General features: G+C 52.1%; 1 protein-coding gene across 1 annotated transcript in view; it reads right to left on the bottom strand.

The window, feature by feature from the left end:
* Positions 1-16,881, bottom strand: part of NEK6 (NIMA related kinase 6) — a 65,615-nt gene that overhangs the window by 11,113 nt on the left and 37,621 nt on the right. The window contains exons 3-7 of the mRNA XM_080927012.1: positions 13,655-13,795; positions 12,625-12,687; positions 10,634-10,744; positions 5,085-5,193; positions 4,184-4,291 (exon numbers count right to left, since the gene is read on the bottom strand). Coding sequence (XP_080783138.1) covers positions 4,184-4,291; positions 5,085-5,193; positions 10,634-10,744; positions 12,625-12,687; positions 13,655-13,795 — 532 coding nt within the window. The remainder of the gene's footprint in view (positions 1-4,183; positions 4,292-5,084; positions 5,194-10,633; positions 10,745-12,624; positions 12,688-13,654; positions 13,796-16,881) is intronic.

The raw sequence follows: 16,881 nt of genomic DNA, 5'->3' as shown, positions 1-16,881 counted from the left end.
CTTCCTCAGTCTGTGCCTCTTAAAAGTGGGGTACTGTGGAGGTGGGGGGTTGTAAAAGTTTTGTAGGACAGCATGGAACTGGGGAGCACAGCACACCCTCCTGCTATATCCACTTTACCTGGGTTTCCTACCAACAACAAATGGAACAACAGAGCACAATGCGGCACTGTGTGGAACAGACTAAACTTCAGAGAAACCTGGACTTGCAGCAGGCCACCGGAGGAGGCCTCCAGACCCCTACGACAGTGATTCTGGGGAATCTGGACAGAAACCGGCAGGAGGGGTATCTTCCTGCACAGTGGTCCTGTCCCAGCAAAGACAATCCATCTTGTACCAGGCAGTCGCACAGGGGCAGCAGAGCTAGCCCTGCCTGGTCTCAGTCTCTCCTCAGAGCAGGGGGCAGGATGGTGCAGAGAAAAGAGAGGTCTACCCAACCTGACCTACCTGAGTCTTCATCCTAGAAATGGGGATTGCAAAACATGCAGAAACCATAGAACATGGGCCTCAAAGTGGAAGGCCGACCAAAGAGCCCTCCCACAACATGCACAACTCCTGTCAAACACACAAGTGACCCGGCTCACTTGTCTGAGACATTGAACATGAAAAAGTCCGACTTCATCTAAGGGGCCAGCGTCTGTCTGCAAGCTGATCTTCCCCAAGTAGGCTTCAGTAACACACCTTGGAAATCCACCCGGTGGGGGCGGAAGCCTGGGTTTCAGGATGGATGGCAGGCAGAGAGCTGAGTGTGACCTGCTCTGACCACTCTCTAGCCAAAGGCCAGGTTGGTTCTGCCTTGGTTCCTCATCAGTGAGACCTCACGCTTAGCAGCTGGTTTTCCCACAATTGAAAGTGGGGGTCAGAACCGAGTTTGGTCCATGATGAATTCTCACTAATGAGGGCATACCCCTGGGGATGTCTGTCTGTGTGGACCACAAATCCACCTCACAGCACGCTGTGGTCACGCACAGCAGGGTCACGCATATGGTGGCACTGGCAAATGGCAAGAAGAGTTCTGCTTCTCCCCAGGTGTCCCTGCCCCAGACAGCTCGGTGGGATCCCTCTCTCCACCTGCCTTCCGGCCATCCACGACCCAAGCCCAGTGCCACACTGTGGGCTAGTGGCTCTTTTGAAGGCCACTGGATATGGGTGACTTCTTGCCCTTATACTGGTCTCAGCCTCAGTTTCCTGCTCAGCCAAACGGGATGAAAGTCCTGGGTGTGATGCCATCTTAGAAAAGCAAAATGTTAAGTATTTTTAAAGCCCCGCCTTCTTCTGATTTGTCCCCACAGTGAAGGAGTAGACACTTAAGAGGACAGGGTGGCTGCGGATCCTGCAGTTGGAATTCAGACTCTCACAGCCAACATCTGCGCACACTCTGGCTTTTGGAAAAGCCATCCACCCGTGACCTCTGCCAATCTGTGGGCCCTTGAAGGCAGGGACATCTGATGAGTCACACATCCCAGCATGGCACAGGGTCAAAGAATGATCTGCAAGCCCTTGTCTCTTATGGGGTTATCTTCAATGGGCTGTTTTCCCAATCCCAGAGACCAGACATCCCCACAAGGGGCTCGGGTATGAGCAACCTTCCTTCCTGCCCCGTCCAGTCTCAGCCTGAGGCGTCTTGTCACCACTGTCACCGCTGCCAAGCGCAAGGCCTGCGTTCCTGCTCTCCAGACCCACCATTTGTCTCGAAGCTGCTGCCGTTGCTTGGAGCGAGACACTTGCTTGTAGCTTGTGAGCTGTGTATAGGCAAATCTTTCATTTTTCTTTCATTATGCCGGCATGTACTGTCACTTAATTTTTATGTATGCAATCCTTCCTGACAAATATGATCTGCTGCCTGGTAATTCGTCTGACGCTCATTCTGTTCCGAGCTCTAATTACGGCTCCTATTCCTGACACCGAGGCAGCCACTCTGCCACCGCTGGGTACCGCACCTGTCAGCCCGACCATGGCACTGACTAATGCCCTTTCATGCCAGCCTCCTGTTAGCAAATACAAGCATGAGGAGGGGCCAGGGAGGGAAGGCAGAGAAGGGATTTGCATAAGCCCAGCTCCGGGTCAGCAGCTTTAGTAGATGAGGAGGTTGCCAGGACAATGTGGTTACTGCCCCAGCAGCCCCACATAGTAGGTGCACATTGGATGCAGAAGATGAATAATTCATAGTCACACACAGGGTGTGAAGGGCCCCTACATCCTTCCTGTGTCATGGTGTGATAGCAATTAGCTCCTTTTCTTGCCTAACCAGACTTGTGTGCACTTAGCTGTATACAGAACTGGTAGTAAAAGCGTGCTTTCCCCGGGAGCTTGGAGACTTCTGGTCCCGGGTTGTGGGTCTGACTGTCAACCTCCAGGGTAGGTATAGAGGACAGGCCTCAGCTTCCCGAGCTGGTTCAGCAAACGCAGGTTGGTGGAGAACCCTCAGCCCCACGGTGCATCCTGGAGTCTGGTTCACACGGCCTGGAGCAGGAATGGGCCTGGGAGGCACCCTACACCCATAATACAGGGTCTACGCTCAGGAGGCCCCAGGAGGTGCCCGGCATGTGAGGGTAGCCTCCTCCAAGTCCCAGTTCCTTCTCATTAATGTAATAAGTGCAGCAGTCTGAGCAGATAAAATCACACTGTCGGAGGAGCCGGGTCTCTGTCATCCCTAACAAGGCGATCCTAACCAGCTCTGACTAGCCACCGCAGCCATCTTCTCCAAGACAGGACAGAGTGGGACTTGGGCCTGACTGACAGGCCCAGGAGGCAGCACCTTTGCTCTTCTCTGACAGTTTCCCTCTGAGTTCCGACCTTTTCCAAACTCTTAAGACAGACAGGGGCTGAGGCACATTATTAGGGGTAGATGCTTGCCTGTGGGAGGCCCTGGGTTCTGTCACCGACACCACAAAGAAAAACCATCCTAACTGGAAACAGGTTGGAAGAGACTGGGAAAATGAGGCTCCTTCTCATCACAGAGTCAGTAGCCGGAGATCCTTGATGGACGCTCCTGGCCCTAACCTGGTAAAGAAATAGGCACGGCGCAGGACCAGTCAGCACTGTGGCCTTGAGGGACGCCATGTGACTTGAAATCATTCCTTCCAGTTCTAGGACCTGTGGACCCTGAAGGCCAGTGGAAATGTGACAGAGCCTTTCCTTGGGGCCAGGGAACCATGGGAGTCCCAGGGTTGAGTGGAGGCCCAGCCTCATCACGTTTCTGCAGCCAGCTGGTTCATTTCTCACAAGTACATGCCTTGAGTCCGAGCCATCATGACCCAAATGAACACCGACAGTTTCCACAGGGGAGTTTCCCACAGAGCACCCAATGCCACCACCAGAAGCTACTGTTGGCACATGGCTGGTAATGGGGGACACCCAGCCTGGAGCTGAGGACTGGGATGGGATGAGCAGAACCAGGGGTTTTTCTGGGAGGTGGTCACAGAGATGCTGGCTCAGGGTCTCTTCTGTCTCCCCTAGCGATCCCTGAGAGAAGCTGGGAACTGACTGGGGAGAAACTGGGAGGCAGCGGCCTCACGTGGATTCCCAATGAAACCCTGCAGCACCTGGGCTAACAACACGGGACAGATGTCTCTGTGTCCCATGGGCTATGCTGGCTCCTTTAAACTAACTAAAGGGAAGTATTCCATTCTCACCACACCAGCTTCTTGCTATTACAAACCAGGCACACAGAGTCTGAAGCTGACACAGCCCCACCTAACCATGAAGCCACTCTCCACACCCCCAACGGGGACATCAAGGCCTGTACTCATAACCTGCTTACTAGCATCACCCCCAAGTTCATGCACAGTTTCTGCACCTGGATGTGGTTCCCTCTCAGCCTTCCCCCAGCTGAGACTGCCTCTTCACAGTCTTACAAGCAGTCTACCTAGGGAGTAGGTCACAGGGCCAATTGGGCATGGCAAAAGGACCCCAAGCCCGGCAGATGCAGCCCATTCTGTATGAGAGAATCTGCTTGCCTTCCAGGAAGTACTCGGGAGATGACCTGGGGATACAGGGAGATCCCCCACCCCCTGCAGTGGGCCCTCTGGGCCTCAGTTTCCTCTACTTTGGATCTATCTCAAAGCAAGGGTGAACTCAAAATAAATCTTCCACACACAATGTAAATGGTTCCAGGAGAATGTATGCCTTTCCGGCCGGGGTCACCCAGGTCTACACGGGCTTCGGGGAAACACAGGCCTCTTACCTAGTGAGTGGGCTGCAGTGGTCTCTGAGCTGAAGAAGCGGCCCAGGCCGAGGTCACCAAGCTTCACAATGCCCGTAGCTGTGATGAACACGTTGGCAGGCTTGATGTCTGCAGGGCAAGGAGATGGGGTTGGTGTAGGGAGAGCAGGCTTAGAAGGTATGGGAGGCAGGAGGCCTGGGAGTGACCATGAAGCACCTTTCAGTGAAGGGTAGGCTCCTACCAAGACATCAGGGCCCACAGAAGGGTTCCTTTTGCTAAGGCTTCCCCTGTGACTCTGCTTGCCACCCACTGTGGAACCAGGGGACAGTTGCTCCCCAAAACCTCATTTACTTCATCTGTGACTGACTCTATTTTCCCCTACGTCACAGGTCGGCTGTGAGTGGAGAGCAGATTTCTAGACTCTCCTTCTGTGCAGCTGTCTCCCCTGTGCCAGACGAGTGTCAACTGCACAGCAGCCACTGACTGCAGTGGCTAGGGCAGGGCCTCACACAGGTGATACCAACTGAAGGACACCTTCGACAGGCTTCCTCACAACTTGAAATGCCTCCCAAAAGCATTTTCTGGGGGAGGGTGGAGATATCGTTTGCTCAGCCAATGCCTACCAAGATGTCACACTCTCTTTCTCTGGACAAAACTGGCCTTAGCACCAGGTTGGGCCACATCTGGGATGAGTGGAGTCAGTATGCAGAGATGGCCCCGTTCCCCGAGGCGTCTGTGATGGCTATCTGGCATGAGAGGGTGAGATTCCCCTGCCCTCACAGGTGGCTCTTCATGTGGAGCAGATGTGAGTGCAGCTGTCGCCTTCCCAGCATGGGGAACACTAAACGGCCTTGTTCTCAGGACAGCTCCTGGGGCGCTCGAGAGCTCAGGGCTAGAGTCCCCGGCCACATGGGGCACACACCTCGGTGCATCACACGTCGGGAATGCATGTGCTCCACCGCGCTGCACAGCTGCACGAAGTACTTCCACACCGTCCTCTCAGGGATAAGCCGCTTCTGCTTCTTGAAGTACTGTGGGGTGACAGACAGACACAGGCCTGGGTAAGCACGTTTCCAGCAAGGGTGGCACACTGATCACACCAGCAGAGACTGAGCAGAACAATGAGGGGCCACGATGTTGTGTCAACCCGGATGAACTGCACCACGAGGTGGGAGCCTGATCAGAGACATCCCCGAGGAAGAGACTCTCAGTGGAGAGTAAGGACCCTCGCCATCAGTCCTAGCCTGGTGTGGGCGGAAGACATCCAAGCCAGGCCTGATAGTCATTGTCCCCACGTCCCCACAGTCATCAAGTCTCAGTGTCATGTGACTGTTGAAGGCACAGTAACCCTTGAGGAGATGGGCTTAACTTTGTCAGACAGACCCTTGGTTTCAGTGGGCATTAGTCTACCTCCCTGCCTTAGTTAGGGTTTCTTTCTATTGCTGTGATGAAACGCCATGGCCAGAGCAACTTTAGGAGGGAAGTGTTTATTTTATCTACTACTCCCATATCACAGTCTGTCCTGGAAGGCAGCCAGGGCAGGAACCTGGATGCACAAACTGATGCAGGGGCCATGGAGGGGTGATACTTGCTGGCTTGCTCCCCATGGCCTGCTCACCCTGCTTTCTTATAGAGCTCAAGACCACCAGCCCAGGGACGGCACCGCCCACAATGAGCCGAGCCCTCCCACATCAATTGCTAATTAAGAAAATGCCTTACAGTCTTGCCTACCCATGGCAGAATTTTATGGCTACAGTGTTGTTGTTGTTGTTGTTGTTTTGTTTTTTTCAGTTGAGGTTTCCTCCTCTCAAATACCTTTAGCCTGTGTCAAGTTGACTCAAAATTAGCCAGGACACCTAGTAAACTACATTCAAACCCCCATGGGAAAAGAAACAAAGAAAGAAAGAAACAACTCCCCAGGCTGCACTGAAACAGAAGGCTCTGAAAGGATAATGTAAGAACATATCCTGAGGTACAGCTGAGATAACAGGATGTGTGTGTGTGTGTGTGTGTGTGTGTGTGTGTGTGTGTGTGTGTGTGTGTGTGTAGGTGTGTGTGAGCTCCTGGGCACTGGGCCTATACTGAGACAATGGCTAGTACCTCGGTAACCTCATCACCAAGCTGTGGTTTTAGTGGCAAGAGGCAACCAGTACAGGAAGCCAGGCGCGACCTGGGTGCCTGCCCAACCTGGGAAGGAAACAGTAGTGGAGGAAGGTCCTTTCCATGTACAGGCCCTGCTCAGCTATGCTGCTGAGCCACCTCAGCAAGCAGCATGAAGGCCCTGAGGGCTACAGTGGAGGGTGGTTAGGCCCTGTGAGCTCATCACATCCAACGATGCTGAGACTCCGTGCCAGGGACCAGGTCCAGAGAGGCTCAGGCCCATGGCTGAGCATCCAGAGCGCCCAGGCTGGAATCTAGAGCTCGGCACCTCCAGATTCAGGGCCGTGAGAACTGCGAGCTACTGGCCTGGAAGTAAAACCCCTCGAGGCTTTCCCGAGGCCCTTCTAGGAGGAGCTGGAGCGCTAGCTGTTCTGGTCTCCCAGAAGACCTCTGCTTTGGGCCACCCCCAGGCCTCTGTGCCAGGCTGGGCGGGCTGTTATTTACACCATAATGTTATTTGGTCCTCATTACAGTGTTTACGTGGGGACGTGTGCAGCCGAGAGTGGTGATTTTCTAAATGTCATGTTCTATAAGTGCCAGCTGACATTTAGGAGGAAGGCGCTGAGTCTCTGGTGGGTTTCAGACAGTGGCGGCTCTGGGCTTCACCCGTCTTGTAAATCATGCCAGCACCATGGCTGACCAGCTCCTGAGGCTGCCAGCCCTCCAGACACAAGCCCTGCTGACCAGTGACTTCTAAGGCCAGTGAGAACACTGCGGTGTGACCCAGGCTTGGGGTTGCAAAGGCTGGGTTTCCCTGGCTACCTAGAGAAGAATGAGAAGAGGTGTGGAAACAGAGCTTACCGGGCACCAGGCACCTTGCTGGGTATGAGGAAACTGGGTGCAGAACTGCTAAACTGTCCCAGGTGTGTCCAGCTAGGGCACTGCCCGCAGTTCCCTCAATGGCTGATTCTGCAGCAGTGCTAGCCTTATGAGGAACCTGTGCTGTCAGCTGTTGAGGGCTGGGAGAAGACAGCATCTGCTAGGGAGGGTGGAGGGTGAGGCTGGGGGGTAGGAAGAGCCGCCACACTACCCAAACTCAGTTCTTGGTGGAGCCTGACCCACCCAAACCCTGAGCCACCACCTGAAACCTGCAAAGCCCCGTGAGTCAGGGCACAGAGAGAGGCTGGCTACAAAATTAGTGGCCTGGCCATCTAGTCTGTCTCTTTTAGACTGAAAGAATCAGTCTGGCCCACAACCCTTTCCCAGAATCCTCTCCTAAAGGGTCTCTGGGAAAGGTGGGCACTAGAGCTCAGGGAGGGTGAGGGGAGCATTTACCTAGCACTATTCCCCCGTCATCCAAGGCTGTCTGTCTCCAACTCCATTCAAGATGGAGAGGTTACAGGGGAGTCTGAGATCCATGGGCTACAGGGGACGTGAAGGGTAAGGAGGGGGCTCCAGGTCTCTGTTCCTGCCTTATTCCCACCCAACCCTCTTCCAGACACAAGGCTCACTGTTTCTGCCCCTCCAGGAGTCTTAGGAAGCTGCTGTGAACTCAGCACAGTCCCCAGTCCTAAGACTGAACAGAGAAACTCAGTAAGACTTGACCCCCATGGTCACGACCTCATCTGGTGCTGGACCTCACGGTGCCTCTCATCTTTCTGGTGCTTCCCACTTCTCCACATGATTCAGTTCAGAAATCACTTTCTCCAGGAAGCCCCCTCTGATTCCACAGGCCCTGACCTTGACTCACTCTGCAGCCTGCCTTCCTGGTAGAAATCAAGGCCCGGGGGCACCACTAGCAATGGCGGCAGCCTGAGGTGGGGGACTGGCACACAGAGAGCAGTAGAGAGCTGCATTTATACCTGGGGTGTGTGTAGAGGGGATGGGCAAGTGAAGGAGAGACTAGTGATGGGGCCTAAGACATGATGTATCACGTCTGTTCCCACCAGGGATCCGCGTGGAGATTAACACCCCTGCAAATGCATTAACATGTCAACGGAAATATAAAAGCAGGCGATAACGGCTCAGTAATGCCGCTTCCCAGCGACACCATATTCCTAGGGGCCGAATTTCTGAAGAGCAACTGATAAACAATTGCTCAGTCCCCAGTGCCTGCTGGGAAGACAGAATCCATGTCAACCATATCCAAACACAGCTGGGAGATCAGTGTGGGGCTTGAGAATGGCCTGGCTTTACTCAGGACACACAGACAAGGTTTCGGGAAGGCAGGTGATGGGGGTCCACTTTAGGGGCTAGAGATGAGGACCCATTCCCGCAGGGACATGCGGGCCTCAAGGGAGAAGCGAGGATTAGAGGCTATGGGGTAGGGCTTTTCCACTTACAGGCTGTGTTGCCTTTGGCTGGATACTAACCCTCTCTGAGCTCAGTGCTTTAGCATGGCTGTGGCTGACTGTCATACTCTCAATGGAGCTGCCACGTCCCTGAAGCCAAACCCATGGTAGTTCCACTCCTGAGTCTCGGGAATGGGGACGAGACAGTTTAGGAATATCAGAGATTGTGGCGCTGAGTTTTAGGGGCTCCGTCCCTCACAGAGCAGGCATGGAATCCTCACTATGGGTAATGAAGATATCATCTGTCCAAAGGCCGTGTAGGTTGCGTGGGGACAATGACGTCCAACCAGTGCCAGGCCTGGTAAACACAGTTTGAGTTCTCAGACAAGGCAGCCTTTCTGAGCCTCGGTTTCCCTTTCTATAGGAAATGGCAGGTGGAGTCATTGGGTGTGTCGTTTAATGAGCTGCTGCATATTCTGAATTAATACTCTGTGGTTCTTTTTAGCGGGGGCTGAAAAATTGGCGGTGATTAACAAGAGACCGGAACCTCGCTTTGCTGGTCTGCTGGGGCTGAGAACTTAGTAGTGATTAAGAAGAGACCAGCTTCCCTGAGGCGAAATCTTGGAAGTGTTTCCTGAAGATCAGCACACAGGAGATGTGTTCAGAGGCACCCAAGGCTGTACCTTGTGCTAGCAGCTGAACTTAGCAGTGTAAGAGTCACCTAGGTGACTTCAAAGGGACGAAGGGGACATGAAGAGGCCAGCAGAGGCCCTCGGTGGAGGTACAGCCAGAGTAGCACTTAAAGCCCCAGATTTGAAGGGGTCACGAGGAGAAATAGAGATTTAGCACCAAGAAGAGAGCCCAGGAGGCGCTATTGGTACAGTTCAGGTGCAGCAGAAGTGTTTGAGAAGAACAGCAGCAGCCGTGGGGTGGAGCCAGCCAGTGCCTAGAAGACCAGCTGTGCAGAGGCCAGAGCCTGAGAAGTGACCCAAGCTCCTTGAAGGAGTCCAGAAGATCCTACATGGATCCCAGACACTGGACTCTGAGTTATCTATACAGTGGGAGTTTGGTTTTGCTTTGTTCCGATTGTGCCCTAGTTCTTCCCCCTTGAAGTGAAAAAGTGCTTACCTTGCTTTTTTATTTTACAGGAGCCCGACAGTTGAAAGACTTCAAGCTCTTAAAGAGTCTTGGAATTTTTAAAGAGACCAAATTTTACAGTGTTTGAATTTGTAAAGCCTGTGGGATTTTTTTTTTTTTTTAAAGTTTGTAAGATGTTTTCTATTATGGTGTTGATATTAATGTGTGATCTTGAGGATGAATGAGAAAGGAAAGGCTGTGGTCTTAACAGTGATATGCTTCTATGTCAAGCTGACAAAAGGTCAACTTGACACAAGCCGGAGTAATCTGAGAGGAGGGAGCCTCAGTTAAGAAAATGCCTCCAGAAGATCAGGCTGTAGGCAAACCCATAGGGCATCTTCTTGATTAATAATTGATGTGGGAGGGCCCAGCCCACTGTGAGCAGGTGGTTCTGAGTGCCACAAGAACACAGGCTGAGCAAGCCATGTAGAGCAGGCCAGTAAGCAGCACCCCTCCAAGGCCTCTGCATCAGCTCCTGCCTCCAGGTTCCAGCCCTGTTTGAGTTCCTGTCCTGACTTTTCCTCAGGGATGAACAGTGATGTGGAAGTGTAAACTAAATAAGCCCTGTCCTTTCCAAATTTGCTATTGGCCCTGGTGTTTCATCACAGCAATAGTAACCCTAAAACAGAAACAAAGAGTCTGACCTTTGGAGGTGTTGACTGTTCCTGTTCCTTCTGGTGAGAAAAGTGCCCCCAAGTGCTCTGGGCTGGAGCAGGGTCCCTTCTGTGTGACTTAGCCCTAACCCAAGCACCATCCTATCTAGGGATTATTCTACCTTGTTCTGTGCACCCCCTCAAGCCTGAAGGAAGACAAGGGTACCCCACATAGGTGCTGGGGTCAGAGGCAGGCCAAGCTATCACAGGGACATGAAGGAGCCTTCATAACACCCCCGCCCCCCGCCCAGGCACACTGAGAGGAGGCTGCCCCACTCCAGGCTCCTGACCTTAATCATCTGTGAGAGGTCACCCGCGTCAGCCAACTCCAGCACAATGTTCAGTTCATTGTCTTCGATGAAGGAATCCAGATACTTAATGATGTTCGGATGGTTTAGTTGCTGCACCAGAAGGGGGAGTCGCCAGCGATGAGTGGGCGGGCTCAGCTCAGGGGTTCACAGAAGCATTCCTTCTGCTCTTTTGTTCTTTCTCAGTGTCTCAGCAGTCCCTTGGAAACTAAGAATTCCTTCCCACCCTAAGTGCCTCTGACCGGCTCTCCAGTCTGGACTGCACCATGAGGAAGTGCGTGGAGCCCAAGCAGGGTGGTAAAAATCAGCTCCATCTCGAAGAGGACCCTCCCTGGTGGTGACACTACCTACATGGCTACTGGGTCTTGGGGAGCAAGAGAGGATTCCCAATATTGCTACAGTGGGGTTGGCACTGCTCAGACATCAGCGGATAGCCCCGGTCTGACTGACAGCGTGGTTTCTAAATGCTCCACAAGTTTTTGAGCCCAGCTAGTCTGAGCCAGCAGGAATGATCCTGCTCATCCTCAGGTCTGATGAGAATGAAGAATTGTGCGAAGATGTCATGCTAGGAGAGGCCAGCACAGCCCAGGGGGTGCTAGGAGCTAATGGAACTGGGCATGGGGTAAGGTGGAGTAGGGACCTGGAACCCTGAAAACACTCAACAGATCAGACTGGATTAGACCCTGGATTATGTGCTTACCAGTGTTGATCTGTCGGCATACATATACACAAGGCTTTTGCTGATGAGGTGATAAGGTGTGCTGGGATTGTCTCCCACCTGTGACTTGGGTTTTCATCTTTGGATGGTGGTATGACAGGAAAACCATTCTAGCCTTCTTTCATGGCTAATGCCCTGTATCTGGGGAGACCTCTGTGTCCTCCACCTATAATGAGTCCCTACAGTTTTCCTCTACAAACATTCAATTAGAGCCTTAGTTTGTGTTTTGTTTGGGGATCTCATCCTGTAGCTTAGCTCAGGCTGGCCTGGTGTTCACTATATAGCCCAGGCTGGCTTTTAACTGGCAGTTGTCTGCGCTGTAATTATACGTGGATGACAGCACACCTGGCTCAGCTCTAACTTTCACATCTGCTCACAAACTACAGAACTATTCCTGACTTTAATCTTTAATTTTATTTTCAGACTAATCCATCTCACAGCCGTGTGTGTACGGTGTGAGGCAGGAGTTACAGCTCACTCTTTCTCATCAGCAGGTCCATATTGTCCCAGCACCCTGTTCAAATTCTTCTCTGTCTCCTGAATCGTTTTGTGGTTGTTTTGAGAAGGTCATTGGGGGCTAACCCTAGCTTCAGTTGTGGTCAGAGAAGATTACAGGTTTTTGTTATTTATTTTTATCATCGGGGTTATACGTGCATTGATATTTTGCCTCATGCATGCCTGTTTGAGGGTGTCAGACCCTCTGAAACTGGAGTTACAGACAGTTGTGAGCTGCCAGGTGAGTGTTGGGAATTGAACCCAGGTCCTCTGGAAGAGCAGCCAGTGCTCTTAGCTGCTGAGCCATCTCTTCAGCCCTACACTTCTTCTTCATTATTACTGTTGTGTGTGTGTGATGTGTGTGGGTGTGTGTATGTCACGGTATCTGTGGGGGGGGGGTCAGAGGATAATCTTATGGAATTAGTTCCACTGTCTTTACATGGATGTGGGAACAGAAGACAGGTGGCTTGCATGTCAACTGTTCTTTACTCATTAAGCCACTTGTGAAAGGTCACATAGCTTAGAAAGGAAGACATCAGGAGTGTGACCCAAGGCTTTCTAACTTTCTCACCCTCCCGCTTGGGTCCAGAAAGTTCTATCTCCAGCTCTGGGGAAATCAACATGGAGATCACTGGGAAGGAGGGGACTACCTCAGACACACCTGCTGCTCATGTGTGCTATCCTAATAGGTCCAGGAGACTTGACCTACAGTAACCTTGGCAGAAGGTCAACCAAGATTGGCTTGATGCGGGCCACTCACCTTTAGGAGACCAATTTCTTTGACACAATCCTGCCTGGCTTTGGCATCCATCATTTCAAAGATCTAGGGCAAGAAGCCAGAAACGGAACAGTTAATCCCAGTGCCCATGATTCAAGCATGCCTGCTCACCCTCCTTCTTGCTAAGGACCCAGAGCCCCGACTCTCGCAGCAAAAGCACGAGTCAGAAACTATGTCATGTTGCCGGGTTCGCTTGATCCCATGATGCTCCCTATGTGGTGAGAGTCACTGTATCCAGCTCACAGAGCCGGGACTGAGGCCCACAGCCTCTGAGGCTTGCTAAGGTGGCACCGTGATAAATGGCCTGTTGTCAGTGCTCCTTAACCAGAAACCTGAAGCATAAGACGTGTAGGGACAGACCAAAGGCAGCTGTTGCCGATGTCTCAGCACAGCAGCCATTAGGCAAAAGAAGCGTGATGGCCCAGAATGCCATTTGGAAAGGGAAGAGCAGACAGTATCTCAACTGCGGGAGCCTCATGCCCCAGCGCTCCAAAGAGAATCACAAGTCAATGCTGACACCATGCAGCTGTGTCTTTCCATTCTCCCATGGGTGCCTAGCTGAGCAACACCCCCTCTCCACCCCTCACCCCTGGTCCAGGTCTCCTGTACCCAAGGCACTTACCCTGTAGGAGAACCAGCAGAATAATGGGCTTAGGCAGTCTGGGTGGGGTGGAGTAGGGATTCTAGGCACATGCTGTGTGCTTCCCAGCCTGACTTTGCTACCGTTTACCTCCCCTGCATTTAGAAGGCTCACCGAGGGCAGGTTGGCCCCTTTGAGGCAAAAGCCTGATGTAGGTAGTGTTAGTGAGTTGCTACTATTTTCCTCATCTGAAAAACGAGAGAATAATCCTAGCCCTAGAAACTGTCAGGCTCTAGTTTCTGACCACATCCCCGTACACAGTAGGTGCCTAATGTGTGCATATTTTTCTTTTCCTTTATGTTTTACCATGGACTAAACTTGAGGCCCCCTAATAGGTTAGGGTCACAGTGAAGCCACTCGCCCCGAACTCACCTGCACCTTCTTCAGAGCCACTGTCTTCCTGTCCAGCAGGCAGGTGGCCTTGTAAACCTCACTGAACTGTCCTCGGCCAATCTTCTTCTCAATCTGGAAGTCTGCCAGTGAGCAGCGAAAAGACAGGGTGTTTGGATGCCTCTGTAGGAGACAAAGGCATTGGTGATCAGCTGGGCTGAGGGGAAAAATCTAGGGCTGGAACCCCAGCACCCAGTAGCACCCTCTAAGCAAAGAATAGATTTCACTCCCCATCCCCAACAATATCTTGAAAAGTAGAGCGTGTGACAAGTGTCAGAACAATTCTAGTCTCACTCTAGGCTCACCAGCCCCTTCCACCATAGTCATTGTCCTGACACTCTTAGTCACTGTTAACTAGGACAGTCACTGCCCATCAGAAAGGGGACACAAGTTTCACGTGTGTAGCTTACTTCTGAGCTTCTCTGGACAATTTGCTCCCATCACAGTGACACAGAGAAACCAGACTTTGTGGAGACTGCAGAACCAGGCCCTGAAAGCCATGATGGAACAGAGGGACCTGGCCAAGGATGCTGTTGAAAATACCTAACCCCAATCCTGGGTTTCTACCCTGCCTTTTACCATTCAGTTCTGGGATAAAAGACACAGCACCTTTATATTTATAACAGGCCTCAGTGAGCACTAGAGCTGAGCAGATATCTATCCTCTATTATGTCTATTTCCCAATCGATGATCCCACTATATGACCTGCCATGTTTTGTCTGGGCTGCTCTAAACTCCAATTAGCCAAACCACATGGCCATTATCTTCAGATTCATACCCCATGGTAGCTTCTCCTCTCTCCACCTTCCTCTCTCTCTCTCTTTCCCCGTGGTCTCTTCCGACTCCAAGCCCTGCCTCTCTCAATTCTGCCCAGCTATAGGCTGTAGGCATCTTTATTCACCAACCAGAAATAACTTGAGGGCAAGGTCACGTAGCATCACTTGGGTCTACTTGGGACTCTCTTGTCTCTGGGGCAACCAGGCTTTGCCCCTTTCCCCTCTGTACATTTAACATTTCAATACATCTCAACAGACTAAACCTCAACACTAGGAGACTGTGGATGCCCTCCTGCCAGCCCATGATCATCTGCCTGCTTCCCCCAGCAAGGTCAATGTAGGGCTGACTTGACTCTGAAATCTTGAGTACCAGTGGCAGATGGTTTGGAGAGATCCCTGACTGCAGACTCACACCAGAGGAAGATGGTGTCTACCTGGCAGACTCTTAAGGAATTGCCAGTACACCACCTACTCACCAAGTGAGCACTTCCCAAGCTTCCCCGAGCATGCCTGACACAGTACAGCCGCCACCTCAGAGAGACCCGAGTGGGGCTCCACTGCTGGAGAGTGAGGGCAGGTGGGGTGCGGCAGAGCCGGCGCCCACTCTCTGCTTCTCCTCCAAGGCTCCATGAGGAGTGAAGCTGCACTGCCAACTACAGGAAGGAGGAGCACAGCTGAAGTCACGCTCGGAAAGAGCCAAGGTGGCTCCTGCACCCTCGGATGGAAGCAGACCTGTGGAGGTGACAATGACTGACTGTGTGGTACTTGAGAGTCGCTACGAATGCCCTGCAGCCTATGGAAGAACTCTTTCTGCAAGCCTAGGCCAGTACATCAGGGACTTGAGTTGTGTGTCTGACCCTGGGCTGTGCTGATAGTGGTCCTGGGTGATGCTCTCCTCTCTTGGGCCTCAGCATCTCCCTGGTACAGTGGAGGATGTAGCAGAGTGATCACCAAAGTTACTTGTTCTGTGAACACAGACAGGCCTTCTTCTCATTAGGACAGAGACCTCTGTGACAGGAGACCACACTGCCCAAAATCTAACAGATGCGGTAGTAGTTGTAGGGTGATTGAGGCTGAGGTTCTAACTCACATCTGCATCCGGATGGGCCATGTTTGCATTTCCTGTCAACACTCCATTCATCCCAGCTCCAGAATGGTTTTCTGTAGTGAAGTTTGAACAGTACTCTGAAGGTGGGGGGTGGTCCAGGCCACTGGGTGGGAGACCGCCAGTCAACTGCTGGGCACAGTACCCTTGGGGTAGCCTCTGCTCAAGTGTTGGGCATCTCATCACACAAGGGCTCTTCAGCATGAGAGTCCTGACCCTGATTAACTCCAAGGAGAGAGGAAGGGTGGAGAGTCTTCCTGCACTCCAGGCCAAGGACTGTATATTGCCCTGCCTCAGCAGGCCCGTTTCCCAACCCAGGTTATCCTTGGCATGATCCAGTTTGCCATGCATCCGAGTGTCTCTGAGCCTGTCCTCCGTTCATTAGGGCTGTACTGTATTCAATGGGAAGTCATTCCTAGTGGGGAGGGATGGCCCTCAGTTGTCCCTCAAAGACAGAAGAGACATCGAGTTGACCTGGGCTATGAAGAGGCTAGGCTGCTGACCCTGCAACAATCCCACACACTGCATCCTAGCACAGTGGCCTCAAGGAGAAGGCCTGCTCTGCAGACAGAGGATGGTGTGGGTCTGGAGGAGGAGGGGGAGGAGGGGGAGGGGGAGGAGGGGGAGAAGGAGGGGGAGGGGGAGGAGGGGAAGGAAGAAGAGGGACTTCCTTCTCTATAAGCATGACCACAAACAGTAGGAGCAACCTGGTGGGCAGGAGTCAAGAAGACAGCTGAGGTCCGTGGTCACTGTCCCCAACTGCATCCTTCCTAGAAATGTCACTAGTTTTCTGGGGCCCAGGCAGGACGTATAGGGGATAATGGGTGATGATTCCCTTGGGACACTCATCCTACCTCAGAAAACCCAGAGAAACCCAGGCTTTCTTTTCCAAGTCAGATCAAATTAGGCCAGAAATACATGCCCCCCGCCCCCCCAAGCCCCTTTGCTAATTTGAGTTTAAAATGTTTGAACCACGAAACGCCTCTGCCATCGACAAACCCTTTCCTCCCCTATGCTCACTCCCTAAACAGGAACATAAAATTACACGTTAGAAGGATAAAAATGCATTCGCCCAATTAATTTTCTGAAATCTCATTAAAAAATTTAGCCTGACTAAGTCAGACTTCTGACCTGAATTTTAATCATCTTTACACTGGATGGGCCTCTTCTCCCTCACACTGGTGATGCATCATTAATTTTAAGGCAACTGTTTCTATGATTTTAAAAAGCACACTTCATCAGCATGACATTTTCTGTAAACGAATTTCACCTTTAAAGACATCTGACATCATGTGTATAGGGAACTTACAGGAGACTGGGTTTCTACG

The sequence above is a fragment of the Micromys minutus genome, assembly GCF_963924665.1.
Source record: "Micromys minutus genome assembly, chromosome: 13".
Classification (NCBI taxonomy): Eukaryota; Metazoa; Chordata; class Mammalia; order Rodentia; family Muridae; genus Micromys; species Micromys minutus.
This window is presented reverse-complemented; position numbering and strand designations above follow the sequence as displayed.